At 35.0% G+C, this 13,844-nt stretch overlaps 1 protein-coding gene across 2 annotated transcripts in view; it reads right to left on the reverse strand.

The window, feature by feature from the left end:
- Positions 1 to 13,844, reverse strand: part of LOC112572318 (E3 ubiquitin-protein ligase RNF123-like) — a 35,151-nt gene that overhangs the window by 20,544 nt on the left and 763 nt on the right. For both annotated transcript variants that reach the window (XM_025251931.1, XM_025251930.1), the window contains exons 2-11: positions 12,769 to 12,866; positions 10,592 to 10,775; positions 10,062 to 10,116; positions 9,258 to 9,343; positions 8,909 to 8,995; positions 6,509 to 6,576; positions 3,233 to 3,358; positions 2,507 to 2,624; positions 1,863 to 1,991; positions 132 to 257 (exon numbers count right to left, since the gene is read on the reverse strand). In XM_025251931.1, the coding sequence (XP_025107716.1) occupies positions 132 to 257; positions 1,863 to 1,991; positions 2,507 to 2,624; positions 3,233 to 3,358; positions 6,509 to 6,576; positions 8,909 to 8,995; positions 9,258 to 9,343; positions 10,062 to 10,116; positions 10,592 to 10,729 (933 nt within the window). In that variant the 5' untranslated portion in view covers positions 10,730 to 10,775; positions 12,769 to 12,866. The remainder of the gene's footprint in view (positions 1 to 131; positions 258 to 1,862; positions 1,992 to 2,506; positions 2,625 to 3,232; positions 3,359 to 6,508; positions 6,577 to 8,908; positions 8,996 to 9,257; positions 9,344 to 10,061; positions 10,117 to 10,591; positions 10,776 to 12,768; positions 12,867 to 13,844) is intronic.

Consider the following 13,844-nt stretch of genomic DNA (forward strand, 5'->3'; position numbering starts at 1 on the left):
GCTCATCATGGATTTGTTCACAGCTGGAAAATTTTTATACATAACAACTTTTTTAAGATTATTATTTTAATGACGTTACTTCATTAATTTAAAATGATTTGCTGTCATCAGTTTATATGTCAGACTTTAACCTGCAACAAAGCCCAGAAGAGATCCAGCATTTTTAGCAAGGCTGGTTTTGACTGATGCCACACTCCTCCACCTGAGAGCTGCAGCAGGGTAGGCAACAGACAGGCTTCCACTATATAAAGGTTTTTCTGCAACAATGATGCAAGGTCTTTGTGTTACATGATGTATGAAAATAATGCTTGATATTATTGGTAGAGCTGTAAGCATTTCTTTAAGAATAAAATTAAGCAATTTGTTAATGATTAACTTAGAGAACACATTCAGAGCTTTGTTCCTTGACATACCTCTATGTTTAGTACCGTATGCAGAGAAAGTGTTCGCCCAGAATGGATAGTCCTTGATGACAAATCTAGTTTAGATTTTGCTCTGTTTCTACCTACTTTCATCTCATTATTATAGTTAAACTCAATTCTTCCAATCACTTTTTCTCATAGAATGTTAAAGAACGTAAGATTTGTCTATATAACAGCAGTTAGTACTCATCCATTTGTTAATTCCAAGTTTCATGCCAGTGTAGCGGAAGAAATTTTGCCTTTATTGTGATTCTGTGATTGTTGTTTGCCTATAAAGACAACAGACTTGATTCTGTTGCTACTGTGCTCATGGTTTAGGAGACAATGTCAGAAACTCATGAGTTAGTACCCCTAAGTTGTGTATTAGAATGTTTTGGCCTTGGTTGCATGTCTGTGAGTGTACTAGTGTGTATGACTAGAGAGAACTTTATGTCCATCCAGATAAGTGAGAGCTCACAGAAGCTCATCTCACACCTTTAATGGGGTGAGTGAAATAATCTCATTCCCATCTAGGCTAGTGGCATATCTGTGACAGAAAAGGGACTCAATCTTTGTGATAGTTTTCATTATATAACCCAGTTACGTTTGCAAGAATCAATTGGGGGGAAATTAATTCACTTTTCATGTTTAAGATGAGAAGCAGATCTCAAATCTAAGTAATGGCAAGATGGTGCAGATGTGACAACAGCAATAAATTGGAACAGGAAACGATGAAAAGTGGCGTAGACACAGAAACCCATCCAGGAACATAGCAAATATTGTAACAGATGAACTGATGAATATTAGACACAAAACTTCACGCAGATCTACGGACAAAGATGAAGAGTGAGGGTGAGGAGTCATTTCATGTGTGGATTTCTGTATGTTCGTTCAGTATCTGGATTACTGGAGAACTATTTACTTCGAAAAAAAAAAATCAGTGATCAGCTCTGTTGATCCTCCTTTTTCTGTTGCATGTCCATGGTTACCTAATTATGATGTGCATACATGATATATGTGCCCAACATTCTACCATTGGACCCTTTTCTAGTGTCTTCAAATGGTCTGCACTTACTAACAGTCTCTGTCTTTGTATTATGTCTAGATTGCTATAACTCTCTATTCACTGACCTCCATAACCACCCACTGGGCAAACCTCAAAGGGCTTGTATTCTCTTCTGTGAGTGAAAAACAGAGCATGCTACATCCCTCCTCTATCAGCTTCACTGGCTGCCAGTTTGTGCTCACAATGACTACAAAATCACCATACTGATCTACTGTTGTTTCATAACCTTGCCCCAGAATATCTGAGCTACCAACGCCTTACCACCCAAAGTAATCTCTTCAGTCTGCTTATAGTATCAGATGGAAGAATTCAGAAGATGCTGCTTCTGCATCTGTTTGATTCTGTATGGCATGCAATTTGTACAAATTCAATTATTTTATTAAACCAAAACTTACAAGAAGTGGTCCAAGCTTATCAAAGACATGTGCAGCTATAAGAAAAGCAGTGCTTATTCTTGTACGCTGCTCTGCCAATGGAAGTTGGGTGATGTCAGCTTTTGCGATCCTAGCATCAAAGCCAGCAACCTGGAAAAAAAAAATCATTTACCACTGTTGATGACAATGGTGATTAAAAAAATGACACTAAAGGTGGCATTTATGAGAAGTAAAGCTTCTAGGGAATAGTTATCAGAAAAGATGCTGGACTTAAGTGATGGATACTGATGTTCTTAATTATTTTCATTAAAAATTGTTAAGTATTGATCATTTAAGTCCAGCTCATGACTTGCCTTGCTCTTTAATACAAAATCTTCACACAAAAAAAGCCCAAACAAAGCAAGCCTTTACAAGCAGCATTAGTCACAAGATTGACAGTTTGCTATGTTGGCCATTGAGGGTTTTAAAATACAGCAATAAAATTAAAAAGAATTTTATATAAATCTAAAGATTTAGAAAATAAATTCAGAAAGAACTGCGCTAATCAAATATGGTGCTGGTTTTGTACATTGCTCAATCACAGTATGCCCATGTGTGAGTTTTTAAAAAAGAAATATGGTACTGTAAATATGCACTAGAATTATGATTATGACAATAATATATACCTTGTCATCATCCAGTAATATGGAGACAAGCCTTTCCAGGTAACGTAACAAAGCTTGTGCTTGTCTAATTTCCCCCCAACGTGGTTCCTGGAGTGGTTTATAACCAGGGACAGGAAATGTTATCACATTAAGGAAATTTAAATTCTGATATTTAACTCATTCGCACTTTACAAAGCCATAGAATGACAAAATTAAAAGATAAGGTACTTACATTTAAATTTCATCTCCTTTTGTTTCTTTTAACATTTTCAGAAAATATCTTCAGGGACATCTAGGGCCCATGCTAGGCAATTTGCACTTTAGGCAAATGTCACATGCCCTGCTCCCTCACCCCAAACTAACCAATGATAACAAATTTAACAATACTCATCAAATTTAAGCTTAAAATCTGATTAAGAATCAGCACTATCTTTGGTAATGAATCACTCAGTGAGTAGCTGTAGTTCTGTTTTTAGAAAAAACACTACTACACTGTCATGATCTTGTATATGATGTAGCTGAATTAGGTCAGCACATCAATATCTTCTACAAAAGACACTAAAAAAATTACTAATAATGTCACTATTTGATTACTATTAACAGATTTCTAGAAAATAGAAAACATTTAATGGAAAATTGATTCCATGTGGCAATGTAATTTCAAAATGCTATATTTAAAAGTGTTTTCAAGTAATCAAAGTTTCATATTATAAGCTACCATAAAAAAGTAAGATTAAGAAAGGATATCTCAAGGGTGTAGCTCCAAAGTTGACATGGATGTTCTCACCCATTGACAGACTGGCAGCTGGAAAATATGCATAGCCAGGACCTGTCTTCACATTACTGAATGCAATACCCATGGAATGCCCATTTCTGGAAAAAAAAAGTTCTTCAGGTAAAAATGGCATTAATAGTCTAAATGTTAAAATCTTGCTCAATGCCTATACTACTAATATCCACTTACTTAATGCCTATACTATTAATATTCAACAGGAACTAATAATATATAAGCAGATTCGCCACAAACAGATATGCATTCCACACCTAACTTATTTGTAAATTATTGGATATGCTCAATCTATTTACTATTTTAGGTCAAATGATTTTTGCTGTTGGATATCTAAAGGTGCAATTGGAGAAATCAAATGTGTGCTGGAGTACTGTATAAAAACACAAATTATACTGCTTAATCTGTTGCAGCAGAGTTTCTATGTTTAAATATTTTTAGTTCTTTTGTCTGTTTATACTGTCAAATCTTTCTTTCTAGAACAGCACAGCAGCACTGTAGACAATTAGCCTTTTGCCACAATGCTACAACCCCGACCATAGTAAGGGTAAAACACAAGTTTAAAATATTGTTGATGATATCCTTTCTTTACAGAACCATTATTCAAATAGTACAGGAAGAGATGTGTTTGGTACAAAAAATGTTTATTGAATACATTTGGTTTATAAATGCATTTAAGATTATATGCAAAGTTGTTTTATTTTACAGGTATTTTGTTCCTAGTTTAAAACATAATTGAAATTAACATGAACTTAGAGTTCGTTGTGGGTAAAATATTTTGAGAAAAAGATTGTATCTAATAGCTAACAAATAGATGAAGGAGTTTATATAAACAAATGTTTTAGTGACTAAAATTACAACAAAATAGTTTCCTTTTGATCATTCACAACTTCAATCTTTTTTTTCACTTGTCTTGAATACAATATTAAAAATAGGTTATTATTAAAACTGCAAGCATGACAAACTCAAATGTGTGAATGATTACAGCAAGGGATCCTACTTAAAAATATGACAGGTAAATGAATTAATTTGATGCCTTTCTTTGTATGTCTTGAGATCTAACATTAAAATCAAAGGTAAGTTTATACTAAATGAAGGTATTAAAAAAAAACCAAAAAACCACAGAACACAGGTTGTACTGACATTACTCACGATGAAAGGTTTTTGAGAGAATCGCTAAAATATAGTTATAAATTTGTGTTTGTGTATTTTGTAAATAAGTAGTGTCATGTTAGGAACAGAAAAAGAAACCGACAAAAACCTGACATAAAGTAAGAACTTTTCATGATTATTACTTTACTGCAGCTGTGATGCAGAATGGACGTAAACTACTTTCTTTATATGTTTAATGGTCTTTTTCCTGTATAGCACAAATACCACTAAATTGTAAAACCTAATTTATTTTATGTCATATGTTTCCACATACATCTGGTTGAATTTGTTTCAGTTTTAACAATTATAAATGAATAAACGAATTAATGCAAACTTTGTGACAAAGTGTAACATATATCACTGAACAGTAAAGTTGAGGGTTTGGTAACTTTAAAAAGAGCTAGTATTACAATATTCACAAGAAGTATATTATTCTTTTACCACTACAAGATACATGCCTGTGCAGGTGCAAAATGTATTTATGATGGTGTCCGGTCACTTAATCCCCAGACACTTCATCCCCGACACTTCATCCCCGAGACATTTAATCCCCAGACACTTCATCCCAGACACTTCATCCCCGACACTTCATCCCCGACACTTCATCCCGAGACACTTCATCCCCGAGACATTTAATCCCCGACACTTCCTCTTCAGGACAAATCAAGAGCAACCTATAATAGATTGTTGGGTGCAGTTAGAGAGCTAGTGCCTAATGCAGCTCCAGAGACTATAGTAACAGACTTTGAGAAAGCTGCGATGACCGCTTTTAGAGAGAAGTTTCAGTCATGTAAAGTAACGGGATGTTACTTTCACTTAAGTCAAGCGGTATTACGCAAAGTCTCTGAACTGGGGATGAGAAGTGACTATGACGAAGACGACGAGTTACGTGGAATGGTCAGATGTCTCCCAGCACTGGCCTATGTATGTGAGGAAGACATCGTCGATTCTTCGAATTCCTTGATGGTCTACGTAAGGATTGTCAGCTACACAGGCGTCTGTTCTACAATCATGCGCCGGCACAGAGAAACGTGCAAAGAAGAAATACGCTGAGTTAGCCAGGAGAATTAGCAACATTGTTGAGAGATATGAGTCAATGGATCGTCTTCTGTACCTCCGATCATTAGCTTACCTTCATATTGATTAACAGCAATTACTCGCGAACACTCAAGAACAATTTTCATATCATATTGTTGAAGAACATTACATTTACTTGCTTATATGAATTTAACTAATGTTGTAGATGTTCAAATGACGTTGAAGTTAATAGCATGATTTGAATTAATTATTTGAATTTCAATTAAGTATGATTAATTAATAAATTTCAATAAAATTTTTCGCTGACTTCATAATTTTTATAGTTAAGAATTTAGTTTAGGGATGAAGTGTCTGGGGATGAAGTGCTTAGGGATTAAATGTCTCGGGGATGAAGTGTCGGGGATGAAGTGTCGGGGATGAAGTGTCTGGGGATTAAGTGACTGGGAACCATTTATGATGCACAGTTTATTTTGTGTGCTAGACATTGCTTAATAATAATAATACATGTAAAAAGTATTACTGGTCTGCGCAGCGAGTACGATCTATCTTGGTCATGGTGCTGCGCATTACAAATAACCATTATTATCATAATTAAAAGTATTTCTAAAGCCCATTTCCCTGCTGGTGTCATGATCTCATTTTTCTCAGACTTTCACCTCTCACAGTGTGTACATGCAGGAGTAAGTGGGTCATTTCCCCAATGTGACAGGTCACTTCAGTAAAGACATTTCTCCAGCTATTTCACACACAAATGTAGTTAATCAGCCTTTTCAAGGTCCTTTATAAGGGCAACGCCCTTGCGGTCTTCTGCACAGCTATATATTACTATTTTTAACTATCTGCATTTTGCTGTACTATACACCATTGTCTGCACTATCCTTAAATTCAGGTTCACCATGCATCTATGGCAAAATTAAACAAAAACTAGATATGCTCAATTAAAAAAAAAGAATATCTGTATAATAACTTTATCTCTATATCTATATCATGGCCCTATGCTCCTATTACAACTCATAACTTCTAATCAATTTACTTAGAAATGTTACCTGAAAAATTCAACTGTACCATTGTCCAAGTCTATGGCACAACTAATGACATCTCCTGATAACCATGCCTATAACAAGACAAAGAAAAAAAATCAAATATAAAAGGAATAAAACTTACACCATGTTACTGTGAAAACAGAAGACAAACATCAGAAAGTACTAATTGTTGTGAATACACTATTCTTCTCAAAATTTGCACTCTATAACTCACGAAACATATATATATATACTGGTTCCATGATCGAAGAATAATTTGTAATTTTTCACAGGTAAGTGGAATTGTTTTACTTAAAAACATTCATAGATCATCAGCTTTAATCTAAATCTCTCATAGTAAACTTTTCAATTCACATCGAAAAGATCTTTTACTTGAAGATTCAGTTACTAGTATCTCACATCTACATTTTTGACAATGGTCATGGTGATATATATCTATAAAAATGGTATCAATCCCTTTGAAATAATTGTAATAAGATTACATATTACCATAAACTGCGGACACAGCTGACATATGGATTTTAAAGATGAAGCAACCTCTAGCGGTAATGATGCTTTTGCCACTGATCCTTTCTCTCCTGTTGTGTGCCTTTCTGGGAAAGCTCTTAAGTCTAGTCTGTAACCTTTTGAATCTAGCCTGTAACCTCTTGATTCTAGCCTGTAACTCCTTGAGGACCGAGGAGGCAGAGTTACAAGCACAGTCTATCAAATTTATAAGACTTGCAGGACATAAAGTGAAGGGTAGAGTAATAAAAGCCAGTCAAAGGATAAAAAGAGGAAGCATTATATTATATCAGAAGAGAATCTTTCAAAGTCACTGCCAAGACATATTGAATCACAAATTGAAAGGGAGATCTCCCAGTTCAGTAAAAACATTGCACTGAGTGAAACTAGCCTTTGTGATATAATGCAGCATTCCTTGAGTTGCCATAAAAGACTCACAAGGCAGTATTGAAAAAGAGGTTGTACACTATCAAACATCTCCAGATGTATGTGTACAAGAACAGCTCTCTTGACAAGGCAATGAAGAATATTGGTGCTGGAATCTATAATGTATACCTCGCAAAACAAAAGCTGTCCGTTGACACCAGGCTTTACGCCACCAATATCAAAGCAGAAGCAGTGGCATTGCCAGCTTGTCTGCAATCTTGCTGTTTAACATGTTGCAGTAAAAGGTAACTGCTGGAGAGCAACTGGGGCAGAAGTAGACCCAACACCATTAGCCATATATCTTCCTCATATGTGCCCTCTCTGCACTATGTTTGCTAAAATAAAAACGATGACTTCTGCCATGATCTTCAGCAGAACCCTCATGGATAACCCAAATGTAAGCTCACATCTCAAGGAAGTGCAGTAAGTAATATATATTGTTATTTGTAACAATTATTCTATAATTAAAACCCACTAAATCAACATGAAAATTCGAATCTCTTACAAAGTATCCAAAAGTGTGATAAAGATGTCATCTGCCTGTATAAACTCCAGCTTAATCCTTATAGAACAATACCATTAAATCAGTGCTTTCAAAAGTCTGTGTACCTAAAATCATTTTTAACACTAGTAACTGTAACGCAAATTCTGCATTTGTCACACAATTCTGAAAAAGGCTCACATGATCACATGTGACATCCAAACACAGGTAACAACATATCCACTAATAATAAACTCATTTATTGCTGAGTATAATCCCCAAATCACTTTGACAAACAGTACTAAGTATTTTATGCAGTTTAATTTTATTCCCGATCGTTTAATTTTCTACTCTCCTCACTGAAACTTTAATCTAATCAGAAAAATTTCCAAGGACAAATAGACTAAGCTCAAACAGTACTAAGTATTTTATGCAGTTTAATTTTATACCCGATCGTTTAATTTTCTACTCTCCTCACTGAAACTTTAATCTAATCAGAAAAATTTCCAAGGACAAATAGACTAAGCTCAAACAGACTTTGCTTTTTAAGTACATGAAGAAAACAGTCTTGCAAAGCTAAGGAGATCTTAAAGTAAAAATCAGAGATTATCTTTGCCTCATGATATTAGTCTATATAAAACCTCCATAAATAGGCTGGCAGCAAATTATATAAGAAAATGATTGATGCAGTTATGTTGGGCTTTTTTCGGCAAAAATACATGAACCTATTAGCTATTGGTGCCTTAAAAAAAGAGGCTTAAATGCATTCTCTTAAGTGACCAAATATGTTTGAGATTCACAATCACTTTTATTTCATATGGATGACCATAATTAAAGAAATTTGTATAGTATCTATTCATGGAAACAATAGCTACTTATTTTCCTTCTTTTATCAACTTAAGAAATAAAGAGGATTAAAAAAAAAAATAACGAAAAGACATTATGTGTAAATCTTAATAAGTCAAGCTATATACTATCATATCAAAACCTACCTCTCCATACTTAAAGGTTTTGACATTCCACTTCCGTAGTCTAGTGCCATCATAGGCATAAGAGTCTGGGGTATCACCAACTCCCTCCTGATAAAAATGTGAAATTAGTATCACTTTGTTATCCATAAGAAATGCAATATGCAAAAACTGTGAGAGATAATCACATGTCTAAGAATGTGCGTGCACATTTTGTTCTCTACAATGCAAGGTTAGTTGAAAAAAATGGCTTTAATGTGTTACTAAACAAACTCACAACCGGTAACTAGAAGGCAAAAACTTAAATTAATGTGGGGTTTTTTTTTCTTTTCTGCTAACTAAATTAACCAACAGAATTTCCACCAAAACTCACTTCTTGAGAGAAGCGACAGTTGAGTGTGCACCAGCCAAGCTGCATGACACCTTTGGAACCCAGCATTATTTCATAAATCCATTTTCCTGCAAACATTCATAGGTATGCTTATTGACATTGCAGACTAGCAGAACACCTTCACAAACTACAAAGATACAACTGACTACATGTATGATGGTTCTTTAATGTTTTCCCTTTGGTTTCCCCACTTTTTTGGTAAAGTCTTGAAATCCTAGCTATTAAACAGGTATTAGGTATATTCATTTACTAATGAACACCATTGAGAAAACAGATGAACAACACACCATTAAGGCATGACAAATACTTAGTAATCTGATGTGGTCTTAGAAGTCTATGTAGTGGGGAGAAAGTAGTCTAAGGACAATCAGCTAAGAGTGCACTGCTATTATCTAAGATGGTACACAAAAAAAGTAATAGTTTTAGTGGCCCCTTCAGTAATTCTCTTGTAAAACCCCTGCAAAAACTTAAGTCTTTAGCAATGTATCCAAAAAGACTGATAAAGATGCTATTTTTCTGGTATAAATTGAAATCTTTTCTTTTTAAAACAATGCAACTAAATGGGTGTTTTGCAGCAGACTGTGCCTAAAATCAGTTTTAACGATAGTAGCTGTAAAGCAAATTTTGCATTTATCAGCAATGTGTAACCACCCCATTCTTCCTCCCCCAAACACATATACAGGAAAGCAATTATGAGATGGTTCATATCCTTGAAAATAATGGCTAAATAAGTAATTTGCTATTTACATAAACCATCAAAAGATTGTGAACAGAACAAACGGCTACCTCTATAAACACAGCAGTTTGCCCGCACTGTGCTGAAGTTGGAGTGACTGGCAACCTGAACACAAGCAAAATATTTTGCAATAAACATTAACAATTCAATATTATGCTACTATGCTATGCTGGCTACATTTCTTGCCAACTGTAATAAAAATAATTATAAACATCTAGACAAAGCAAGATAGTGAAGTGTATAGTAGAGTATTTCATCTCATTCTTTTGTTAACTGACAACATAACACACACAAAAAATTGATGAAAAAAAAATCATTTCAGTTTTGTTAGAGTGAAATTTTTTATGTTTCCCTTGAAGAAAATTTTCTCATTAATAGTATCTTCCAAAATTCCATGATTCTTTTTTAATCTTAAAGCTCTGGAAAACAGTTTCCAACTTTTTATGACTTTTCTAGACCTTCAGAACTCTGTATGAACATTATAACTGTGAAGGTCAGTTGGTATGAATGGTATAGGGCCAAGGAAAGCACTAAACCTGATGAAGTTAAAATAATGCATCATAATAAAATGTTTACAAACCCCAAGTCTATCAGGCTCCACAATTAATGTTCCAACATTTGACAGAATATCTAAAATGACATCAGGTGGGCCTATCCTGCCAGAGTCTTCTTCATTGGATGATCTTGAAGAAATATTTGATGAAACATGTTCTTCCATTTTGGCATCCAGAAAAGAAGCCAAATTAAGTAAGTCAAGATTTTTTCTGAAATAAACAAAGAAATAAATACCACTATTTCAAATTAATTTTTGAAGAAAAATGTATTATGAAAGAGTGAATGTCACTGCTACTATTATGAACAAGTGAAAGCAGAAAAATATGTTCTTTCAAGGCTATTCAGAAAGGGTTTCCAGCTGCATATATCATGTAAGAGTAAACCAAATCATAAAGAAAGAGTAGGTCTTAAAACATAAATATGTCAGGAGTCTAACAAAGTGTTTGAATCAGATACAAACATAACACTAATAAAACACTTACTTGATGTCAGTAATCAAGATAATATGAACACAACACTCATAGGTTAGTGCTTATTTTTTTCAAACAACTGATTGATGAAATTCACATAAGAAGTGAGAGAGAGTCATTTTTTAATGAAACCCACAACAGTTGCAATCTGCAGACTAAAAACCCCTAGCCTTTTATGGATGGTAAAATCTGTCACTGCTACTTTTATGAAGAAGTGAACAGAAAATCATGCTGCTTTATGTCCCCATAAAGTTACATGTTTGGCTTGCTACAAAGTATTCCCAGCTATTCAGTAATTAATGAAATGACTGGCATTCAACAATAATTTGTCACTTTTCCACCCTAACATATGCATTGTAACAAGTGGTTTAACCTACAGTACAAAACAAACTTGAGGAAAAAATAAACTGAGAAAAAAACCCACAGGTAAAGTATCATAAGAAGGACTGGAAATAATAATAAAAAAAGTCCTGTATTAAAGGAAGTTTATACCATCAAACTTTGTCTGGATAGATGATGGTAATTTTGCTCTTCTGGTCCAATAAGATTAAACGGTCTTGCTGAGTATTGTACAGCAACAACAACCCTGGAAGACTTGGACTTTGCTGATGACATTGCCCTGTTGTCACATCGCCACCAAGACATGAAGGAAAAAACAAAGGCCTTCTCAGAAACAGCTGAAAACCTTGGCTTGAAGGTCAGCGCAAAGAAAACGAAAAGCATGAGAGTGAACGCCAGAGTCCAAGATGGCATCAAACTAAATGGAGAAGAGATTGAGGAAGTTGACAGTTTCAACTATCTTGGGTCCAAAATGTCAAACACCAGGGATGCAGAGATGGAGATCCAAGCCCGACTGGCGAAAGCCAGCCAGGCCTTTGCCTCATTCAGGAGCACATAAAAGGCAAAAAACATCAGTCAGAAGATCAAGCTGAGAATCTTCAAGTCAGCACCGTCCTTTACGGATCAGAATCATAGAAGATGACCAAAGCCATCAGTAACAGGCTTGACGTCTTCCAAAACAGATGCCTCAGGCGCATACTTAACATCTTTTGGCCAAATACCATAACCAACGAAGAACTCCACCGAAGAACTGAAACTGAGTCCATCACTACGCAGGTTCAACAAAGGCATTGGTGATGGATTGGACATGTGCTCCGCCAGCAGACAGCAGACCTCTCCAGAGTCGCCCTACAATGGACTCCAGACAGCCGGAGAAAACTAGGCCGCTCAAAGGAAACTTGGAGAAAAACAGTGGAAAGGGAGATAAGGAAAGGGCTGGACATGGGGTCACTTGGAGCAGGTTTCAACCGATAGACATCGGAGGCGGACTCTGGTGAGGCCTTAAGTGCAACCTGATGCACGAAGAGGAATAGATAGATAGCTGAGTATTGTACCCATGATCATTAGTGTGCCAATTATTTAATATGATGTTGTTCTATTTTTTAGGAGAGTCTTGATTTCTTTGTGGGCGGTGTTTGTGCTTGTGGATGTTGAGCTCCTGGTTTGAGTAGCTTGTCTGCTCTTTTATTTCCAGCAATGCCAACAAGTGCAGATATCCACTGTTGTACTTGATAAGAGAACCAAAGGCCACTGTTGAGTTGCCTGGCTGAAAGGTCAGAAAGCCTACATAACAGCATTGGAAAGCTGACAGTTAGTCTATGAGGAGCACAAATGTTGTGTTTCTAAGGTCTATGCTACCAAAGAAGTCAAATGAGTTCAATGATTAACCTACCTTGATATTTTTCCATTTCCTAATGCACCACCTACTTCTTCCAACTCATTGTCCTCTTCAGCGAAAAATATAATGAAGCAGACTTACTGTTTCATCATCTGGAAAAAAAGGACACATCACTTACCAGGTCAAATAAAAATAGTTTTATTACACCATTTACGTTTTTCTATTTATGTAATGCTTACTAAATTTCAATTGTCTTTTCCCTTTAATAATTATCCTAGTTCCTCATTATAATACTTATATTGAAAATAGCCCTGGTTAACCCTTGATCTTACTACCAGCTGGCTGCATTTGCTAATGCTACTTTCAGTCTGTTTACTTTGTTAATGTTGATTGACTAATTACCACCTTAATCTTTTGTCCCATTGCTATGGAACTGTATCACATAATATGCAAATGAAATTTATAACCCTTCTATATTGCTCAATGTTTAAAACTGATGTTACAATCAGTTTGTTTTATAAGTTAATCTGGTCTTAATATCATCGTTTATCAATAAATAGTGAGCTACATTAATATACTTAAGAGGTGCCAGATGCTGTTTGGAAAGAAACACCCTTAGCAAAAATTAAAAAATATAAGACTAATGCACATACTGTACTTTTCTTGTTAGCATTTGGTACTGGGTGTGTAGCTGTAAAGATGTACAACTTTCCATAACACCAGAACACAATCAATCATATGTTTTGTGGGTGGATATTGAACAAAACTTAATTTACTATTGTCTGTGAAATTTATTTATAATATTTTAAAGAATAATTCAATTTCCAAGAATTAATCACCAAGAATTATATCACTCTGGCTCTGTTTCACACACATACAGAGCTTTGTAATGTAAAAGTAGTAACTCACTGTGTGCTGAGAGTACACAAGTTAAAATGCAAGCAGAAACATCTCTGAACAAGGAAAAATACTATTTATATTCTAGCAGTGTTGGTATTTTTTCTTAAATTTAATAAAATGAACTATTAATGCAAAATTATGGGTGCTTAAAAATGTAAAACTGGCAACAGGTAATCGGGTGTTCACTTGATCCTTTGCAACAGTGGAATCAAATGTGCTTTTATTTCTAT

This window comes from Pomacea canaliculata, linkage group LG9 (assembly GCF_003073045.1).
Source record: "Pomacea canaliculata isolate SZHN2017 linkage group LG9, ASM307304v1, whole genome shotgun sequence".
NCBI lineage: Eukaryota > Metazoa > Mollusca > Gastropoda > Architaenioglossa > Ampullariidae > Pomacea > Pomacea canaliculata.